The following is a 23459-nucleotide window of genomic DNA, read 5'->3' on the forward strand; positions in this document are numbered from 1 at the left end:
AAAGGGATTTAGTTCTATTGCTTTGAGGCTCGGATTCTATTGAGGTTTTTTGTCCACCAGCAAAAACGCCAGAAAAACTCACAGCTTTATCCTGCGTTTGCTATAATATACAGGGGTACATAGCTTACCAATGTATACCATACAGGAGCCCAGCAAGGAAAGAGTTAACCCACGCTGCTTAGCAGTTCTGGGTTAAGTCTTTGTGTGCTATCCTGTATATACAGACGTTTATAGATGACAGTAGGCAGACGTCAACAATTGAAGGCTCCCTGTTTAGGAACACACTGCAGTATGGGTGCAGTCCCCAGGGGAGAGTGCCAAAAATGTACTAACCTTTTTTGGGGTATTTTTTTTCTTTTCTTCTCATTTCAGATACGTGAATCAGGAGGACAACATCAAATTTGGTGGACTGCAAAGATGACCAGTGTTTTTTATGTCAATAAAAGGGTTAACAAGGGCTGTGGGGGAGTGTTTTTTTTAAATAATAATTTTTTTTCGAAGTGTCGGGTTTTTTATAATTGAATTTTCAGGCTTAGTAGTGGAAGCCGTCTAGCCCCAAAAACAGCTAGCGCTAACCCCCAACTATTACCCCGGTACCCACCGCCACAGGGGTGCCGGGATAGAGCAGGTATCAACAGGCCCGGAACGTCAAAAATGGTGCTCCTGGGCCTAGGTGGTAACAGGCTGGCATTATTTAGGCTGGGGAGGGCCAGTAACAATGGTCCTCACCCACCCTGGTAACATCAGGCTGTTTGGTTGGTATCTGGCTGATACTGAAAATAGGGGGAACCACTTACGTTTTTTATTTATTTATTTTAAAAAAAAAGCACAGGGTTCCCCCTATTTTTCAGTATCAGCCAGATACCAACCAAACAGCAACAGCCTGATGTTACCAGGGTGGGTGAGGACCATTGTTACCGGCCCTTCCCAGCCTAAATAACGCCAGGCTGTTACCGCCTAGGCCCAGGAGCGCCATTTTTGATGTTCTGGGCCTGTTTGTACCGGCTCTTCCCAGCACCCCTGTGGCGGTGGGTACCAGGGTAATAATTGGGGGTTAGCACTAGCTGGTTGGGGGGGTAACACTAAGCCCCGGCTTAGTAATGGATTCCATCTATAAGATGGCTTCCACTACTAAGCCTGAAAATTCAATTATAAAAAACACAACACATTAAAAAAATATATATATATTTTTTTTTTAAAACACTCCCCCACAGCCCTCATTAACCCTTTTAATGAAATAAAAAAAAACGCTGGTCATCGTCGCAGTCCACCGAATCTGACGTAGTCCTTCACATTCACTTATCTGAAATGAGAAGAAAAGAAAAACACGAAAAATGGGTTAGTAAATTTTTTGCACATAATGCAGCATGTTCCTAAACAGGGAGCTTCCAGTTGTTTTTAAACTAAACTCCCATCATGGGGGGGGCTGTAGTTCAGCAACAGCTGGAGTCTCCCTGTTTGGGAACACACTGCCAGAAAGGCTCTGTTCCCAATATGCAAAACGCATAATGAGAACAGAGTCAGGCCTGGACGGTGTAGCTCCGCCCAGAATGATGTCATCACTAGGGGCGGAGCAGTAAAGGTCACAGGGGGTCTCAGGTGTGAGACCCCCTTTCTATCTGTCCCTCTGCCCTTGGGCTACTACTCCCATCATGGAACAGAGTCTGTCCCATGATGGGACTAGTTGTAGTACCGCAGCGCTGAGGAACGGCACTTGCACATCCCCCGGCTGCGGGACTCTTTTAGGACTACTACTCCCATTAAGGACAGACTCTGTACATGATGGGAGTTATAGTCCAGGGGTTGAGGGGCAGATCGCAGCAGGTCATTCTGCTGAGACCCGCTGCAATACGCATATACTGTATTAAGTTAACAATCCGGCGGCAAATGCGGCTCCACTGTCACATTTCATAATCCCCGGCGCCGGTAGATAGGAGCTCTAATTGGTGAAAAGCTATACCCAATCAGAGCTTCCGTCTCCCTGCGATGGGGATTATGAAATGTGACGGCGTATACAGGTGCCAGCAGGGAGCGCTGTGGAGCTGCATGTGCCGCCGGATTGTACAGTTAATAAATGCGGATCACAGCGGGTCTCTGCAGAATGATCTGCTGCGATCTTCCCCTCAGCCCATGGACTATAACTCCCATCATGGGCAGAGTCTGTCCATGATGGGAGAATTAGTCCTAACTGTCCCAAAATAGTCCATCAGAGCTGCAGTACTACAACTACTCCCATCATGGGACAGACTCTGTCCCATGATGGGAGTAGTTGTAGTTTAGCAGTATTGAGGGACGGCTCCTGCATCCCCCGACTGTCTGGGTAGAACACTTTCCTACGTGTCCTTTTTGATGGTGTATTTTTGCATTAAAAAAAGTGTCTAAACCAAAAAAAAATGCACATGATAAATTAGTATCCACTGCAAAATGCATTCCGCAATGCACAAAAAAATAGACTACATGCTTTTTGCTCTATCAAAAAAGACGCACAAAAAAGACACAAAATAACTCACTGCGCAAAAATTTGCACTACATATAGAAAAGAAAAAGCTTCTACCACGATAAATTCCCCCTATCTGTATACTGCTGCAATATATTTGGGATTAGGATATATAGTAGTACTACACCTCCCCTGAGGTTGTGTTCACACCTTGCATGATGTTATGATTTTTTCAAATTGCTGCAAAAATTGCAAAAAAAACAGCCAAGGTGTAAGAAATATCATTAAAAATTCAATAAAAATTCAACATGTGACCACAGCCTAGACTTCAAATCACTAATATGTCTCTAAAAACATTTTGAACTGGAAAATACATCAAGACTGCACATAATGTGAACTGACCCCCCCCCAACCCCCCCAAGTCTGACCTCCAGCACCAGTCTTGACCAGGTGCAGACCAGGTGCAGTGATAAGACTCCTCCTCCCCCTCTCTCTGGGCAAAACCAGAGGAATCATAGGAAATGTAGACAGCATTAAAAAATCATTTCAGTGATGGAATTACATCCACTATGGATCAAACTATTGCCTGCCACAATGGCTAAAGAAGGTAAGCACAAGACATCTCTTCCTTATTCTCTAATAAAAAAATAAAAAATTCCCGGAGTGCTTCTTTAAAGCTTTAAAGGGGTACTCCGGTTCAAAAAACATTTTTTTGTTTAAATCAACTGGTGCCAGAAAGTTAAACAGATTTGTAAATTACTTCTATTAAAAAATCTTTTTCCTTCCAGCACTTTTTAGCAGAAATCCTTTTCTTTTTGGAACGCAGAGCTCTCTGCTGACATCATGAGCACAGTGCTCTCTGCTGACATCTCTGTCCATTTTAAGAACTTGTCCAGAGTAGGAGAAAATCCCCATAGCAAACATATGCTGCTCTGGACAGTTCCTAAAATAGACAGCAGAGGTCAGCAGAGAGCACTGTGCTCGTGATATCAGCAGAGAGCACTGTGTTCCAAAAAGAAAAGCATTTTCCTCTGTAGTATTCAGCAGCTAATAAGTGCTGGAAGGATTAAGATTTTTTTAATAGAAGTAATTTATAAATCTGTTTAACTTTCTGGCACCAGTTGATTTAAAAAAAAAAAAAAAAAAAAAGTTTTCCACCGGAGTACCCCTTTAATCCAGCATCAATGGGACCCGACAGGAACCAGACAATCAAATATTCTGGAGAGAAACCGGACATGCTCCATTGGACTCTGGTTCTGCAGCCCGTGCCAGTACAGACCAGGGAGCGGTGTGGCCGCCGTATACTGCTGTACAGGTGCACATAGTATACACCAGTTCACTGCATCGGTCAGTGACTAACCTCGTGAATGTGCTGGCAGAACGCTGGGACAGTGGTGAGCTGGCTGATCAGGTTCAGGTAGGCGGCACACAGGGCATGCAGCGCACAGCGGTTATATGCCGGAAGATTGTCCTCATTATTCAGAGCCAGGTCCTGGGAATAAAAGAATCACAAAAAATGTCAATACAAAAATCTAAATACAAATCCAGAGTAAAAAATAAATAAATAAATAAATAAATAAATAAAAAAAGACCCTTGGACACCAATGCAAAAGAACGTAGCACGCCCCGTCAGTCACTGCCAGTCATGTATGACCGCTATCTCTAAGGCTATCTCTTACCCTGGATGTGTGCTCCCTTTATTCTAACATCTCCACTGATTTAGGTGTTCCTGCAATTAAACATTTTTTACAAGAGGACCCTTCACTTAACCCCAGTCAGTCAGAATTTCTACTGGAGTCTATTAGATTTATTCTTCTCAATAATGTTTTTGAATTCAATCATACTATTTATCGGCAGAATAGGGGCTGTGCCATGGGGACTCGATTCGCCCCTAGTTACGCTAATTTGTTCATGGGGCGATTCGAGTCCCTTGTCATGGCACAGTCCCTGTATTTTAAGTCCGTTTTTTTCTTTCGTCGTTATATAGACGACCTTTTTTTGATCTGGGTAGGTACCAAACATGAAGCTGACCTCTTTGTACAAGAGTTGAACACTAACACATGGGGTATAAAATTTACCATGCATTATGCAGAAAATTCCATCCAATTTTTAGACCTTGACATCCATAAAACAGTCGATGGCACTATTTCCACGAAGACTTTTTTCAAATCTGTCGATATTAACAGTTTTTTACAGTTCGACAGTGCACATTATCCAAGCTGGCTAAGAGGGGTGCCATTCGGCCAATATTTACGAATTCGTAGAAATTGCACCTCTGATTCAGATTTTATCTCTCAAGCTGAGGTTTTAAAACAATGCTTTATACAAAAGGGCTATCCTAAATCGCTTCTTACTAAGGCATATATGAAGGTGAAAGATAAAAAACAATCTGATTTGGTTACATCTATTTCTAAAAAATCCAGCTCTAATCAGCTTCTTAACCCCTTTAGATACAATTTTGTTACGAATTTCAATATTGAGGCATCTAATATTAGAAAAATATTAACTAAAAATTGGCCCATTATTCAAAATGATAAAATTCTAAACCAATTAATTCCCCCAGTCCCTAATGTCACTTACAGACGTTCCAAAAATCTCAGCAATTTATTAGCCCCCAGCAGATTTTCCGAATATCGTACACCACAGAATTCCTGTTCTATTAAACCATATTGTTTTCCTTGTAAAAAAAAGTCGCTGCCTCTGTTGTGAATGGATTATCCAAACTGATACTTTTTCTTCCTTTTTTACACAACAAACATTTAAAATTAACGATTCACTAAATTGTGACACCACTTTTGCTATCTATTTATTAACCTGTGGTTGCGATCGCCAATACGTTGGCCGTACCACACAAACGGTGCGCTCCAGGATGAACAAACACAGATGGAACATAAAACATGGTTTTTTGTTGCATAGTCTTTCCCGTCACTTCACTCTTTATCATCAAAAAAACACTGAAACTTTAAAATTAATTATTTTAGAAACCTTCCCCATTCATTTACCAAATAGAATACAAAGACTGAATAATCGCGAATCCTTTTGGATTCACAAACTACATACTTTGCACCCTCAAGGTTTTAATGAATGTATCGATACAGTTAAATAATTTGATAATTTGGGATTTAAAAATTTCCCATCTTTCCATATGGATTAATTTCGAAAATATTATACCTTGATTTTTTTCTTTGTTCCCTCTGTACTGTTCACCCTGGAGCGCCCCACGGTGTATTTATTTATTCCTTATGTTTTATTATCTAAGTTTTGTTTATTTTCCTTTCTTTTTTACATATAAACATCTTTGTATTTTTAATTTATTTATTGTTTGTTAATCTGGATTCTTGTACGAATATTCACACCCTGCGTTTTCGCCGGTTGCTGTATTCAATACCGCATTAGTTAATTGAGTTCATTTTATTCTCTAAGTAGTGTTCATACATTTCCTTTTTGATCAGTTGCGGTTTGGTTTATCGCACTGTCATTTATTTTTTATTATTTTTTACTATTTTATTTTTTAATAAGGTAGCGATATACAATAATAATTTTTCTATCTCTTGAATCAATTGACATGACTCTTTATATCATATATATTTTTTGAAATAATATCCAACTTGTGTTGTTGAATGCCGCACCGGCGATTTAGCGGTGCGATTTCTTGAGTCGCTTGTGGTGTTACATTCACATCACATGCGATCATTATAATTATATTATATATATTTATATACATATGTTTATAGGATTGCATTGTGCTTTCATATTGCTGTCTTATCACTATTTTTGTGATTTCTGTTTATATTTATTTATATATTTTTTTCATACATTGTCATATGGATATGTAATTCTATGTAACAATTCTTTTTAAAAAGCACTCTAATGGTTAATTCCTGGAGGTATATATACCTGATACCAGCCTCCCCTTGTCATGCCTGATGAAGCTGCGCATGCGCAGCGAAACGCGTTGCATCTAATAAATCCATTGATTTTACTTGGCTGTCTGATGGTTCCTCTCTGCGCCAGACAAACTCCTGACTCCCTGGTCATTCGCCTTTGATTCTACACCTATCCAGGAGGGCTGCAGTGGACCTGCTTTCATATCTCTTCTGCTCCTAACCTTGTTGTGTGTGGGCGCACAACCAACTTTGGTAAGCGGCTTGGGAATTACCTTCCCCTACCCCCACCTGCAAGATCTACTGATCCCGCACATGAGGCGCCTTCCTTCCTTTCTCTCGCTATCTCTAAGGGTGAATGTAACTTCTACCGTCATGTCACTGGCACTTTAAGTCTCCCGGGACTAAACATTAAAAAAAAAAATTCACTATAGAGCAGTGTTTCCACACCAGGGTGCCTCCAGCTGTTGCAAAACTACAACTCCCAGCATGCCCGGACAGCCGTTGGCTGTCCGGGCATGCTGGGAGTTGTAGTTTTGCAACAGCTGGAGGCACCCTGGTTGGGAAACACTGCTATAGAGCTTAGATATCTAATATCCATCCATACATGTAAGCTGTTAATTAAAGGGGTACTCTGGTGGAAAACAAATTTTTTTTTATTTTTTTTTTCAAATCAACTGGTGCCAAAAAGTTATTTAGATTTGTAAATTACTTCTATTTAAAAATCTTAATCCTTCCAGTACTGTATGTTCCACAGGAAGTTGTGTAGTTCTTTCCAGTCTGACCACAGTGCTCTCTGCTGACACCTCGGTCCGTGTCAGGAACTGTCCAGAGTAGGAGAAATTTCCCATAACAAACCTCTCCTGCTGTGGACAGTTCCTGACATGGACAGAGGTGTCAGCAGAGAGCACTGTGGTCAGACTGGAAAGAAATACACAACTTCCTGTGGAACATACAGCGGCTGATAAGTACTGGAAGGGTTAAGATTTTTAAATAGAAGTAATTTAAAATCTGTATAACTTTCTGGCACCAGTTGATATGAAACAAAAAGTGTTTTCCACCGGAGTACCCCTTTAGTGACCGATGTGGTCACCAATGCGCCCCCTGGTGGTCCTTCCATCACTCAAGATTCATGGAAACTACAGTACATATTCATATATATATATATATATATATATATATATATATATATATATGAATGAACTGGCTCCAGAAAGTTAAACAGATTTGTAAATTACTTCTATTAAAAAAATCTTAATCCTTCCAGTATTTATCAGCTGCTGAAGTTGAGTTGTTCTTTTCTGTCTAAGTTCTCTCTGATGACACGTGTCTCGGGAGCTGTCCAGAGTAGAAGCAAATCCCCATAGCAAACCTCTTCTACTCTGTGCAGTTCCCGAGACAGACAGAGGTGTCAGCAGAGAGCACTGTTGTCAGACAGAAAAGAACAACTCAACTTCAGCAGCTGATAACTATTGGAAGGATTAAGATTTTTTTTAATAGAAGTCATTTACAAATCTGTTTAACTTTCTGGAGCCAGTTGATCTTAAAAAAAAAAAAAAAAGTTTTTTCCTGGAATAACCCTTTAAAGGGGTATTCCAGGAGAAAACTTGTTTTCTTATATCAACTGGCTCCAGAAAGTTAAACAGATTTGTAAATTACTTCTATTAAAAAATCTTAATCCTTCTAATAATTATCAGCTGCTGAAGTTGAGTTGTTGTTTTCTGTCTGGCAACAGCGCTCTCTGCTGACATCTCTGCTTGTCTCGGGAACTGCACAGAGTAGAAGAGGTTTGCTATGGGGATCTGTTTCTAAACTGGGCGGTTCCCGAGACACGTGTCATCAGAGAGCACTTAGACAGAAAAGTACAACTCAACTTCCGCAGCTCATAAGTACTAAAAGGATTAAGTTTTTTTAATAGAAGTAATTTACAAATCTGTTTAACTTTCTGGAGCCATTTGATATATATATATATATATATATATATATATATATATATATATATATATTAAAAAAAAGTTTTTTCCTGGATACCCCATTTAATACCGGCCAGCGGCAGGTAAAAAGAAAAAAGTTAAAAAGGGACGCAGCACTGTGGCCCCTTCATTCTCTGGACCAGTGGGGGCCCCAATTTCAGTGGTTGAATTGGTCATACAATCTATTTTTACCTGCACGGCTAAGACCAGACGGATGAGATCCACAACCACCTCCTCATTGGCCAGTTCGATGCTGATCATCAGCAGGAGGGCGTACAGAGCCTCATAGTGGGCCTGGACATTGCCGGGGTCATTACAGCTCAGGTAGATGTGCCGATACAGCTGCTGACAGTGCTGGGGAGCAAAGCATTATGGGAAAGTCAGAGACAAGCGGGTGACATCCTACAGAGATATGTACTGTACTAGACATAAGGGAAAGCAAATATGCGTTTACTCCTTGTAATAGAGATCTCATCACAGGGCATCTCCACCATGCTTTACACTGCAGTTCACAGAGCAGGAAGAGAAAGCTAATACATTATTATATTATTAGCTGCTGAATACTACAGAGGAAATTATTTTCTTTTTGGAACACAGTGCTCTCTGCTGACATCACGAGCACAGTGCTCTCTGCTGACATCTCTGTCCATTTTAAGGACTGTCCAGAGTAGGAGAAAATCCCCATAGAAAACATATGTTGCTCTGGACAGTTCCTATAATGGACAGAGATGTCAGCAGAGAGCACTGTGGTCATGATGTCAGCAGAGAGCACTGTGTTCCAAAAAGAACATAATTTCCTCTGTAGTATTCAGCAGCTAATAAGTACTGGAAGAATTAAGATTTTTTTAATAGAAGTAATTTACAAATCTGTTTAACTTTCTGGCACCAGTTGATTAAAAAAATAAAAAGTTTTCCACCGGAGTACCCCTTTAATCCTTCCAGTACTTATCAGCTGCTGTATGATCCACAGGAAGTTCTTTTATTTTTGCATTTCCTTTCTGTCTGACCACAGTGCTCTCTGCTGACACCTCTGTCCACTTTAGGAACTGTCCAGAGTAGGAGCAAATCCCCATAGCAAATCTATCCTGCTCTGGACAGTTCCTGACACGGACAGAGGTGTCAGCAGAGAGCACTGTGGTCAGACAGAAAGGAAATTCAAAAAGAAAAGAACTTCCTGTGGGACATACAGCAGCTGATAAGTACTGGAAGGATCAAGATTTCTTAATCGAAGTAAATTACAAATCTGTTTAACTTTCTGGCACCAGTTGATTTAAAAAAAACATGTTTTCCAGTGGAGTACCCCTTTAAGAACAATGAGCCTCAAAAAGGTGCGTGTGGGTTCACAGGTGTCTACATTACCCTTCAGCTTATGTGTCCTGTCTAATTTTTTATAAAGCCGCATCTGTCAATGGCAGTGTTTCCCAACAAAACTACAACTCCCATCATGCCTTAGGGTGTAGTTTTGGGATGTGATACTTTAAAGCAGCATAATGATATCCATTAAAGCAGTGATTCCCAAACATGTGGCCTCCAGCTGTTGCGAAACTAAAACTCCCAGCATGCCCGGACAACCTGTGGCTGTCCGGGCATGCTGGGAGTTGTAGTTTAGCAATGTGATACTGTGAAGCAGCATAATGTGATACTTGCTGGGCTTTCTGGGAGTTTTAGTTTTGCAATGTAATACTTTAAAGCAGTGTTTGCCAACCAGGGTGCCTCCAGCTGTTGCAAAACTACAACTCCCAGCATGCCTGGACAGAAAAAGGCTGTCTGGGCATGCTGGGAGTTATAGTTTTGCAATGTGATACTGTATAGCAGCATAATGTGATACTTTATAGCAGTATTTCAAAACCAGGGTGCCTCCAGCTGTTGCAAAACTACAACTCCCAGCATGTCCGGACAACCTGGGAGTTGTATTTTTGCAGTGTGATATTGTAAAGCAGCATAATGTAATACTTTATAGCAGTGTTTGCCAACCAAGGTGCCTCCAGCTGTTGCAAAAAACAATTCCCAGCATCCCTGGACAGCCAAAAGCTTTCCGAGCATGCTGGGAGTTGTAGTTTTGCAATGTGATACTGTAAAGCAGCATAATGTGATATTTTATAACAGTGTTTCCAAACCAGGGTGCCTCCAGCTGTTGCAAAACTACAACTCCCAGCATGCCCTGACAGCCTGGGAGTTGTTATTTTGCAATGTAATACTTTAAAGCAGTGTTTGACAACCAGGGTGCCTTCAGCTGTTGCAAAACTACTGTGGTTGCCCAGTTCGGCCGTCACGCCCCCTCCTATAGACTTGCATTGAGGGGGTGGGGCGTGACATCATGAGGGGGTGGGGCTATGACATCACAAGCTCCAGACGCCGGCTCCAGCTTTCGGAACAGCTTGTTCCAAGCGCTGAGCAGCGGAGTACCCCTTTAATGCCATCTGCCCTCATAACACCCTGTTACCAAACTACAACTCCCAGCATGCCCGGACAGCCAAAGGCTGTCCGGGCTTGCTGGGAATTGTAGTTTTGCAACAGCTGAAGCCATCCTGGCTGGCAAACACTGATCCATGGACTAGGAAAGATTTGAATATAGCAGAGCTGCAATACCACACACAACCTGTGGACAGGTGTGGCGCTGTTACCAGCCATATATATATATATATTTTTTAACATTGGACAACCCCAGCCCACCTTCTTCATGAAGAGCGTATCTTGTCTGGAACACTTGTCCACCTTGAGCTTCAATACGGCGATGTCCGGCACAGTACTAGAAGGAAACGAACAAGAAAAGATCAGTAAAGTGGAAAGTATCACATATACATCGCTCTTTCTGGGCTTAGGAGTCCAGTGGGCGGTCCTAATTAATGACTGACTGGAAATAGAGTTATCACAGATCCTGGATGCTGATGGCGAGTGTCAGCTGCACTTATCTCCTGAGCTCGCTCCCTACTTCCTTAACACCATGACGCAATTACCCTACATATATACCCCAAGAGAACATATGGGTGTTATACAGAGGGGGGGGGGGGGGGGTCCTGCATACTGCATCATCCTTTAGCAGTTTTCTTTCGTTTATTTTTTAATCTTTATTAGAATTGTGAAATTGGTGAGTGAATCCCATCTTTTTGGGTTGTCATGGTTGTCGTGATACCCATGATGTGTCGTGTTTGTTTTAGTCTTTAAATGTAATGTATTAATTCATTATTTTACTGTTATCTATTTCATTTATTTATTTATTACATTTTTTTTCAATTATTATTATTATTATTTATTTCACTTCCACTAGGGGGCAACCCTTGAGCTGCATAATACACTGCAATGTTTCTGTATTGCAGTGTACTATGCCGTAAGTCAGGGCTATAATAATATGCAGCCTCTTCAGCACAGCTTAAAGGGATGGTCCCATTTTAGCTAACATATTGATAATCCTGAGAACAGGGACATAATTGTGACTGACCTCTAGTCTACCTGTACATCATGTGACTGACCTCTAGTCTACCTGTACATCATGTGACTGACCTCTAGTCTACCTGTACATCAGGTGACTGACCTGTAGTCTACCTGTACATCATGTGACTGACCTCTAGTCTACCTGTACATCATGTGACTGACCCCTAGTCTACCTGTACATCAAGTGACTGACCACTAGTCTACCTGTACATCATGTGACTGACCCCTAGTCTACCTGTACATCATGTGACTGACCTGTAGTCTACCTGTACATCATGTGACTGACCTGTAGTCTACCTGTACATCATGTGACTGACCTGTAGTCTACCTGTACATCATGTGACTGACCTCTAGTCTACCTGAACATCCTGTGACTGACCTCTAGTCTACCTGTACATCATGTGACTGACCTCTAGTCTACCTGTACATCATGTGACTGACCTCTAGTCTACATGTTCATCATGTCACTGACCTCTAGTCTACCTATACATCCTATGACTGACCCCTAGTCTACCTGTACATCCTATGACTGACCCCTAGTCTACCTGTACATCCTATGACTGACCTCTAGTCTACCTGTACATCATGTGACTGACCTCTAGTCTACCTGTACATCCTGTGACTGACCTCTAGTCTACCTGTACATCCTGTGATGGACCTCTAGTCTACCTGTACATCAGGTGACTGACCTCTAGTCTACCTGTGCATCCTATGACTGACCTCTAGTCTACCTGTACATCCTATGACTGACCTATAGTCTACCTGTACATCATGTTACTGACCTCTAGTCTACCTGTACATCAGGTGACTGACCTCTAGTCTACCTGTACATCATGTTACTGACCTCTAGTCTACCTGTACATCAGTTGACTGACCTCTAGACTACCTGTACATCATGTGACTGACCTCTAGTCTACCTGTACATCATGTGACTGACCTCTAGTCTACCTGTACATCCTATGACTGACCTCTAGTCTACCTGTACATCCTATGACTGACCTCTAGTCTACCTGTACATCCTGTGACTGACCTCTAGTCTACCTGTACATCCTGTGACTGACCTCTAGTCTACCTGTACATCCTGTGACGGACCTCTAGTCTACCTGTACATCAGGTGACTGACCTCTAGTGTACCTGTACATCCTATGACTGACCTCTAGTCTACCTGTACATCAGGTGACTGACCACTAGTCTACCTGTACATCCTATGACTGACCTGTAGTCTACCTGTACATCATGTGACTGACCTCTAGTCTACCTGTACATCCTATGACTGACCTCTAGTCTACCTGTACATCCTGTGACGGACCTCTAGTCTACCTGTACATCAGGTGACTGACCACTAGTCTACCTGTACATCCTATGACTGACCTCTAGTCTACCTGTACATCATGTGACTGACCTCTAGTCTACCTGTACATCATGTGACTGACCTCTAGTCTACCTATACATCCTATGACTGACCTCTAGACTACCTGTACATCATGTGACTGACCTCTAGTCTACCTGTACATCCTATGACTGACCTCTAGTCTACCTGTGCATCCTATGACTGACCTCTAGTCTACCTGTACATCCTATGACTGACCTCTAGTCTACCTGTACATCATGTTACTGACCTCTAGTCTACCTGTACATCAGGTGACTGACCTCTAGTCTCCCTGTACATCATGTGACTGACCTCTAGTCTACCTGTGCATCCTATGACTGACCTCTAGTCTACCTGTACATCCTGTGACTGACCTCTAATCTACCTGTACATCCTATGACTGACCTCTAGTCTACCTGTACATCCTATGACTGACCTCTAGTCTACCTGTGCATCCTCTGACTGACCTATAGTCTACCTGTACATCCTATGACTGACCTCTAGTCTACCTGTACATCATGTGACTGACCTCTAGTCTACCTGTACATCATGTGACTGACCTCTAGTCTACCTATACATCCTATGACTGACCTCTAGACTACCTGTACATCATGTGACTGACCTCTAGTCTACCTGTACATCCTGTGACTGACCTCTAGTCTACCTGTACATCCTATGACTGACCTCTAGTCTACCTGTACATCCTATGACTGACCTCTAGTCTACCTGTACATCCTATGACTGACCTCTAGTCTACCTGTACATCCTGTGACTGACCTCTAGTCTACCTGTACATCCTGTGACTGACCTCTAGTCTACCTGTACATCCTGTGACGGACCTCTTGTCTACCTGTACATCAGGTGACTGACCTCTAGTCTACCTGTACATCCTATGACTGACCTCTAGTCTACCTGTACATCCTGTGACGGACCTCTAGTCTACCTGTACATCAGGTGACTGACCACTAATCTACCTGTACATCCTATGACTGACCTGTAGTCTACCTGTACATCATGTGACTGACCTCTAGTCTACCTGTACATCCTATGAGTGACCTCTAGTCTACCTGTACATCTTGTGACTGACCTCTAGTCTACCTGTACATCATGTGACTGACCTCTAGTCTACCTGTACATCATGTGACTGACCTCTAGTCTACCTGTACATCATGTGACTGACCTCTAGTCTACCTATACATCCTATGACTGACCCCTAGTCTACCTGTACATCCTATGACTGACCCCTAGTCTACCTGTACATCCTATGACTGACCTCTAGTCTACCTGTACATCATGTGACTGACCTCTAGTCTACCTGTACATCATGTGACTGACCTCTAGTCTACCTATACATCCTATGACTGAACTCTAGACTACCTGTACATCCTGTGACTGACCTCTAGTCTACCTGTACATCCTGTGACTGACCTCTAGTCTACCTGTACATAGTATGACTGACCTCTAGTCTACCTGTGCATCCTATGACTGACCTCTAGTCTACCTGTACATCCTATGACTGACCTCTAGTCTACCTGTACATCATGTTACTGACCTCTAGTCTACCTGTACATCAGGTGACGGACCTCTAGTCTACCTGTACATCCTGTGACGGACCTCTAGTCTACCTGTACAACATGTGACTGACCTCTAGTCTACCTGTACATCCTGTGACTGACCTCTTGTCTACCTGTACATCCTGTGACGGACCTCTAGTCTACCTGTACATCAGGTGACTGACCTCTAGTCTACCTGTGCATCCTATGACTGACCTCTAGTCTACCTGTACATCCTATGACTGACCTATAGTCTACCTGTACATCATGTTACTGACCTCTAGTCTACCTGTACATCAGGTGACTGACCTCTAGTCTACCTGTACATCATGTTACTGACCTCTAGTCTACCTGTACATCAGGTGACTGACCTCTAGACTACCTGTACATCCTATGACTGACCTCTAGTCTACCTGTACATCATGTGACTGACCTCTAGTCTACCTGTACATCATGTGACTGACCTCTAGTCTACCTATACATCCTATGACTGACCTCTAGACTACCTGTACATCATGTGACTGACCTCTAGTCTACCTGTACATCCTGTGACTGACCTCTGGTCTACCTGTACATCCTATGACTGACCTCTAGTCTACCTGTGCATCCTATGACTGACCTCTAGTCTACCTGTACATCCTATGACTGACCTCTAGTCTACCTGTACATCATGTGACTGACCTCTAGTCTACCTGTACATCCTATGACTGACCTCTAGTCTACCTATACATCCTATGACTGACCTCTAGACTACCTGTACATCATGTGACTGACCTCTAGTCTACCTGTACATCCTGTGACTGACCTCTAGTCTACCTGTACATCCTATGACTGACCTCTAGTCTACCTGTGCATCCTATGACTGACCTCTAGTCTACCTGTACATCCTATGACTGACCTCTAGTCTACCTGTACATCATGTTACTGACCTCTAGTCTACCTGTACATCAGGTGACTGACCTCTAGTCTACCTGTACATCAGGTGACTGACCTCTAGTCTACCTGTACATCCTGTGACGGACCTCTAGTCTACCTGTACTTCATGTGACTGACCTCTAGTCTACCTGTACATTCTGTGACTGACCTCTAGTCTACCTGTACATCCTGTGACGGACCTCTAGTCTACCTGTACATCAGGTGACTGACCTCTAGTCTACCTGTGCATCCTATGACTGACCTCTAGTCTACCTGTACATCAGGTGACTGACCTCTAGTCTACCTATACATCCTATGACTGACCTCTAGACTACCTGTACATCATGTGACTGACCTCTAGTCTACCTGTACATCCTGTGACTGACCTCTAGTCTACCTGTACATCCTATGACTGACCTCTAGTCTATCTGTGCATCCTATGACTGACCTCTAATCTACCTGTACATCCTATGACTGACCTCTAGTCTACCTGTACATCATGTTACTGACCTCTAGTCTACCTGTACATCAGGTGACTGACCTCTAGTCTACCTGTACATCAGGTGACTGACCTCTAGTCTACCTGTACATCCTGTGACGGACCTCTAGTCTACCTGTACATCATGTGACTGACCTCTTGTCTACCTGTACATCCTGTGACTGACCTCTAGTCTACCTGTACATCCTGTGACGGACCTCTAGTCTACCTGTACATCAGGTGACTGACCTCTAGTCTACCTGTGCATCCTATGACTGACCTCTAGTCTACCTGTACATCCTATGACTGACCTATAGTCTACCTGTACATCATGTTACTGACCTCTAGTCTACCTGTACATCAGGTGACTGACCTCTAGTCTACCTGTACATCATGTTACTGACCTCTAGTCTACCTGTACATCAGGTGACTGACCTCTAGACTACCTGTACATCATGTGACTGACCTCTAGTCTACCTGTACATCATGTGACTGACCTCTAGTCTACCTGTACATCCTATGACTGACCTCTAGTCTACCTGTACATCCTATGACTGACCTCTAGTCTACCTGTACATCCTGTGACTGACCTCTAGTCTACCTGTACATCCTGTGACTGACCTCTAGTCTACCTGTACATCCTGTGACGGACCTCTTGTCTACCTGTACATCAGGTGACTGACCACTAGTCTACCTGTACATCCTATGACTGACCTGTAGTCTACCTGTACATCATGTGACTGACCTCTAGTCTACCTGTACATCCTATGACTGACCTCTAGTCTACCTGTACATCCTGTGACGGACCTCTTGTCTACCTGTACATCAGGTGACTGACCACTAGTCTACCTGTACATCCTATGACTGACCTGTAGTCTACCTGTACATCATGTGACTGGCCTCTAGTCTACCTGTACATCCTATGACTGACCTCTAGTCTACCTGTACATCCTGTGACGGACCTCTAGTCTACCTGTACATCAGGTGACTGACCACTAGTCTACCTGTACATCCTATGACTGACCTGTAGTCTACCTTTACATCATGTGACTGACCTCTAGTCTTCCTGTACATCCTATGACTGACCTCTAGTCTACCTGTACATCCTGTGACGGACCTCTAGTCTACCTGTACATCAGGTGACTGACCACTAGTCTACCTGTACATCAGGTGACTGACCACTAGTCTACCTGTACATCCTATGACTGACCTCTAGTCTACCTGTACATCATGTGACTGACCTCTAGTCTACCTGTACATCATGTGACTGACCTCTAGTCTACCTATACATCCTATGACTGACCTCTAGACTACCTGTACATCATGTGACTGACCTCTAGTCTACCTGTACATCCTGTGACTGACCTCTAGTCTACCTGTACATCCTATGACTGACCTCTAGTCTACCTGTACATCATGTTACTGACCTCTAGTCTACCTGTACATCAGGTGACTGACCTCTGGTCTACCTGTACATCATGTTACTGACCTCTAGTCTACCTGTACATCAGGTGACTGACCTCTGGTCTACCTGTACATCATGTTACTGACCTCTAGTCTACCTGTACATCAGGTGACTGACCTCTAGTCTACCTGTACATCCTGTGACGGACCTCTAGTCTACCTGTACATCATGTGACTGACCTCTAGTCTACCTGTACATCCTGTGACTGACCTCTAGTCTACCTGTACATCCTGTGACGGACCTCTAGTCTACCTGTACATCAGGTGACTGACCTCTAGTCTACCTGTGCATCCTATGACTGACCTCTAGTCTACCTGTACATCCTATGACTGACCTATAGTCTACCTGTACATCATGTTACTGACCTCTAGTCTACCTGTACATCAGGTGACTGACCTCTAGTCTACCTGTACATCATGTTACTGACCTCTAGTCTACCTGTACATCAGGTGACTGACCTCTAGACTACCTGTACATCATGTGACTGACCTCTAGTCTACCTGTACATCATGTGACTGACCTCTAGTCTACCTGTACATCCTATGACTGACCTCTAGTCTACCTGTACATCCTATGACTGACCTCTAGTCTACCTGTACATCCTGTGACTGACCTCTAGTCTACCTGTACATCCTGTGACTGACCTCTAGTCTACCTGTACATCCTGTGACGGACCTCTTGTCTACCTGTACATCAGGTGACTGACCACTAGTCTACCTGTACATCCTATGACTGACCTGTAGTCTACCTGTACATCATGTGACTGACCTCTAGTCTACCTGTACATCCTATGACTGACCTCTAGTCTACCTGTACATCCTGTGACGGACCTCTTGTCTACCTGTACATCAGGTGACTGACCACTAGTCTACCTGTACATCCTATGACTGACCTGTAGTCTACCTGTACATCATGTGACTGGCCTCTAGTCTACCTGTACATCCTATGACTGACCTCTAGTCTACCTGTACATCCTGTGACGGACCTCTAGTCTACCTGTACATCAGGTGACTGACCACTAGTCTACCTGTACATCCTATGACTGACCTGTAGTCTACCTTTACATCATGTGACTGACCTCTAGTCTTCCTGTACATCCTATGACTGACCTCTAGTCTACCTGTACATCCTGTGACGGACCTCTAGTCTACCTGTACATCAGGTGACTGACCACTAGTCTACCTGTACATCAGGTGACTGACCACTAGTCTACCTGTACATCCTATGACTGACCTCTAGTCTACCTGTACATCATGTGACTGACCTCTAGTCTACCTGTACATCATGTGACTGACCTCTAGTCTACCTATACATCCTATGACTGACCTCTAGACTACCTGTACATCATGTGACTGACCTCTAGTCTACCTGTACATCCTGTGACTGACCTCTAGTCTACCTGTACATCCTATGACTGACCTCTAGTCTACCTGTACATCATGTTACTGACCTCTAGTCTACCTGTACATCAGGTGACTGACCTCTGGTCTACCTGTACATCATGTTACTGACCTCTAGTCTACCTGTACATCAGGTGACTGACCTCTGGTCTACCTGTACATCATGTTACTGACCTCTAGTCTACCTGTACATCAGGTGACTGACCTCTAGTCTACCTGTACATCCTGTGACGGACCTCTAGTCTACCTGTACATCATGTGACTGACCTCTAGTCTACCTGTACATCCTGTGACTGACCTCTAGTCTACCTGTACATCCTGTGACGGACCTCTAGTCTACCTGTACATCAGGTGACTGACCTCTAGTCTACCTGTGCATCCTATGACTGACCTCTAGTCTACCTGTACATCCTATGACTGACCTATAGTCTACCTGTACATCATGTTACTGACCTCTAGTCTACCTGTACATCAGGTGACTGACCTCTAGTCTTCCTGTACATCATGTTACTGACCTCTAGTCTACCTGTACATCAGGTGACTGACCTCTAGACTACCTGTACATCATGTGACTGACCTCTAGTCTACCTGTACATCATGTGACTCACCTCTAGTCTACCTGTACATCCTATGACTGACCTCTAGTCTACCTGTACATCCTATGACTGACCTCTAGTCTACCTGTACATCCTGTGACTGACCTCTAGTCTACCTGTACATCCTGTGACTGACCTCTAGTCTACCTGTACATCCTGTGACGGACCTCTTGTCTACCTGTACATCAGGTGACTGACCTCTAGTCTACCTGTACATCCTATGACTGACCTCTAGTCTACCTGTACATCCTGTGACGGACCTCTAGTCTACCTGTACATCAGGTGACTGACCACTAGTCTACCTGTACATCCTATGACTGACCTGTAGTCTACCTGTACATCATGTGACTGACCTCTAGTCTACCTGTACATCCTATGACTGACCTCTAGTCTACCTGTACATCCTGTGACGGACCTCTAGTCTACCTGTACATCAGGTGACTGACCACTAGTCTACCTGTACATCCTATGACTGACCTCTAGTCTACCTGTACATCATGTGACTGACCTCTAGTCTACCTGTACATCCTGTGACTGACCTCTAGTCTACCTGTACATCCTGTGACTGACCTCTAGTCTACCTGTACATCCTGTGACTGACCTCTAGTCTACCTATACATCCTATGACTGACCACTAGTCTACCGGTACATCATGTCACTGACCTCTAGTCTACCTGTACATCATGTGACTGACCTGCAAGTCCACAGTTTGGAGATCTAGTCCCTCTCCTAAGGTTAGGGGATAGAAAGCTAAGATGGGAATACCAATTTAATAAGCATATACATGTGGAAGGACCTGGACCCCTATATTAGGCCGTTGGCTGCCATGGCAACAGCAGGAGATTCCTCCTTTATGTAAAATAACAAGTGTCATGGTTGAGGGGAGGTCAAACAGTCAGGATTGAACTCTTTTCTGATAACTACTCCTACCAGGCACAGTAAATGAATAAGAAGTGGCCTAAGCCCCGCCCCCGAGGTACCTGATAGACAAAAACTTCTGTCTGTTGTCATGGCGATCAATCAACGAAACAAGAATCTCCAAGACAAACAATCTTAGCTCGGCGTCTTCCATCAGGGCGGAGGAAAGCAGCGGGTCCAGGAAGGAGCTGGGTAAGGCGGTCAGCATATTGCTACACTGGAATCCTAGGGAAACCTTTTAGACACAAGTGATAGTGTCACAGCTCCGCCCACTGTATACATGTGCTTTAACTCAACAAGGGTGCCTCCAGCTGTTGCAAAACTACAACTGTCCGGGCTTGCTGGGAGTTGTAGTTTTGCAACAGCTGGAGGCACTCAGGTTGGAAAACACTGCATTGAACGCATAACAGCGCCATCTAATACGCCGAAAAAAAAACACAGTACCTGCAGTAGCGACTTCAGCAACATGATCTGGATCAGGCGGTTCCTGTTCTCCCTAAAGAACACACATATGAAGAAATGGGTTAGATTACGGCAAATAGCTGTAATACAACATAGGTATGTACCGAATGTACCACTATAGATGGGGGCAGGACGGTAACCATGTGATGCGGCAATCACCACTGTTTCTTTCAATGCAAAAGTTTACATACCCCTTGAAAACCGGTTAGATGTTGTCCCTTACCCTGGTCTTCCCGGCTCCATCATGGGGTGATGCATAGAAGGAAGTGGCACTTTCCCCATGATAAAGAGCATGACCTCTGACCTCTGGTATGCAGGCAATGTGCTGGCAAAAGATCCTGCAAAAAAACATCATGTAAACCATAACTGAGCTTAGGAGAAAACCAACAGGAAACTTACTAGTCAGAGCGCTCAACTGGGATACGTGTGTATGTGCTGCCCCCTGCTGGAAGTTCTTTTTTATTTTTTTTAACACAAATTAATCGTTTTCTGTAATATAATCCAATATAGGAATGAAGATCCCCCATAGGTGTAGATCTGGGAGGCATAATACAGGTACATAATGTACAGGTAGACTAGAGGTCAGTCACCTGATGTACAGGTAGACTAGGGGTCAGATACCTGATGTAAAGGTAGACTAGAGGTCAGTCCCATGATGTACAGGTAGACCAGAGGTCACTCACAGGATGTACAGGTAGACTAGAGGTCACTCACAGGATGTACAGGTAGACTAGAGGTCACTCACATGATGTACAGGTAGACTAATGGTCAGTCACATGATGTACAGGTAGACTAGAGGTCAGTCACCTGATGTGCAGGTAGACTAGAGGTCACTCACAGGATGTACAGGTAGACTAGAGGTCACTCACATGATGTACAGGTAGACTAGAGGTCACTCACAGGATGTACAGGTAGACTAGAGGTCACTCACAGGATGTACAGGTAGACTAGAGGTCACTCACAGGATGTACAGATAGACTAGAGGTCAGTCCCATGATGTACAGGTAGACTAGAGGTCACTCACAGGATGTACAGGTAGACTAGAGGTCACTCACAGGATGTACAGGTAGACTAGAGGTCACTCACAGGATGTACAGGTAGACTAGAGGTCAGTCACCTGATGTACAGGTAGACTAGAGGTCACTCACAGGATGTACAGGTAGACTAGAGGTCACTGACATGATGTACAGGTAGACTAGAGGTCACTCACAGGATGTACAGGTAGACTAGAGGTCACTCACAGGATGTACAGGTAGACTAGAGGTCACTCACATGATGTACAGGTAGACTAGAGGTCACTCACAGGATGTACAGGTAGACTAGAGGTCACTCACAGGATGTACAGGTAGACTAGAGGTCACTCACAGGATGTACAGATAGACTAGAGGTCAGTCCCATGATGTACAGGTAGACTAGAGGTCACTCACAGGATGTACAGGTAGACTAGAGGTCACTCACAGGATGTACAGGTAGACTAGAGGTCACTCACAGGATGTACAGGTAGACTAGAGGTCAGTCACCTGATGTACAGGTAGACTAGAGGTCACTCACAGGATGTACAGGTAGACTAGAGGTCACTCACATGATGTACAGGTAGACTAGAGGTCACTCACAGGATGTACAGGTAGACTAGAGGTCACTCACAGGATGTACAGATAGACTAGAGGTCAGTCACAGGATGTACAGGTAGACTAGAGGTCACTCACATGATGTACAGGTAGACTAATGGTCAGTCACATGATGTACAGGTAGACTAGAGGTCAGTCACCTGATGTGCAGGTAGACTAGAGGTCACTCACAGGATGTACAGGTAGACTAGAGGTCACTCACATGATGTACAGGTAGACTAGAGGTCACTCACAGGATGTACAGGTAGACTAGAGGTCACTCACAGGATGTACAGGTAGACTAGAGGTCACTCACAGGATGTACAGATAGACTAGAGGTCAGTCCCATGATGTACAGGTAGACTAGAGGTCACTCACAGGATGTACAGGTAGACTAGAGGTCACTCACAGGATGTACAGGTAGACTAGAGGTCACTCACAGGATGTACAGGTAGACTAGAGGTCAGTCACCTGATGTACAGGTAGACTAGAGGTCACTCACAGGATGTACAGGTAGACTAGAGGTCACTGACATGATGTACAGGTAGACTAGAGGTCACTCACAGGATGTACAGGTAGACTAGAGGTCACTCACAGGATGTACAGGTAGACTAGAGGTCACTCACATGATGTACAGGTAGACTAGAGGTCACTCACAGGATGTACAGGTAGACTAGAGGTCACTCACAGGATGTACAGGTAGACTAGAGGTCACTCACAGGATGTACAGATAGACTAGAGGTCAGTCCCATGATGTACAGGTAGACTAGAGGTCACTCACAGGATGTACAGGTAGACTAGAGGTCACTCACAGGATGTACAGGTAGACTAGAGGTCACTCACAGGATGTACAGGTAGACTAGAGGTCAGTCACCTGATGTACAGGTAGACTAGAGGTCACTCACAGGATGTACAGGTAGACTAGAGGTCACTCACATGATGTACAGGTAGACTAGAGGTCACTCACAGG

General features: G+C 43.8%; 1 protein-coding gene across 3 annotated transcripts in view; it reads right to left on the minus strand.

Annotated features, from left to right (window-relative positions):
* The window catches only part of EFR3B (EFR3 homolog B), a 235255-nt gene that overhangs the window by 25653 nt on the left and 186143 nt on the right, over positions 1 to 23459 (minus strand). For all 3 annotated transcript variants that reach the window (XM_056563781.1, XM_056563783.1, XM_056563782.1), the window contains 6 exons: positions 21106 to 21220; positions 20865 to 20916; positions 20483 to 20655; positions 10968 to 11043; positions 8487 to 8648; positions 3798 to 3929 (listed from right to left, as the gene is read on the minus strand). In XM_056563781.1, coding sequence (XP_056419756.1) covers positions 3798 to 3929; positions 8487 to 8648; positions 10968 to 11043; positions 20483 to 20655; positions 20865 to 20916; positions 21106 to 21220 — 710 coding nt within the window. The remainder of the gene's footprint in view (positions 1 to 3797; positions 3930 to 8486; positions 8649 to 10967; positions 11044 to 20482; positions 20656 to 20864; positions 20917 to 21105; positions 21221 to 23459) is intronic.

Source organism: Hyla sarda, chromosome 3 (genome assembly GCF_029499605.1).
Source record: "Hyla sarda isolate aHylSar1 chromosome 3, aHylSar1.hap1, whole genome shotgun sequence".
NCBI lineage: Eukaryota > Metazoa > Chordata > Amphibia > Anura > Hylidae > Hyla > Hyla sarda.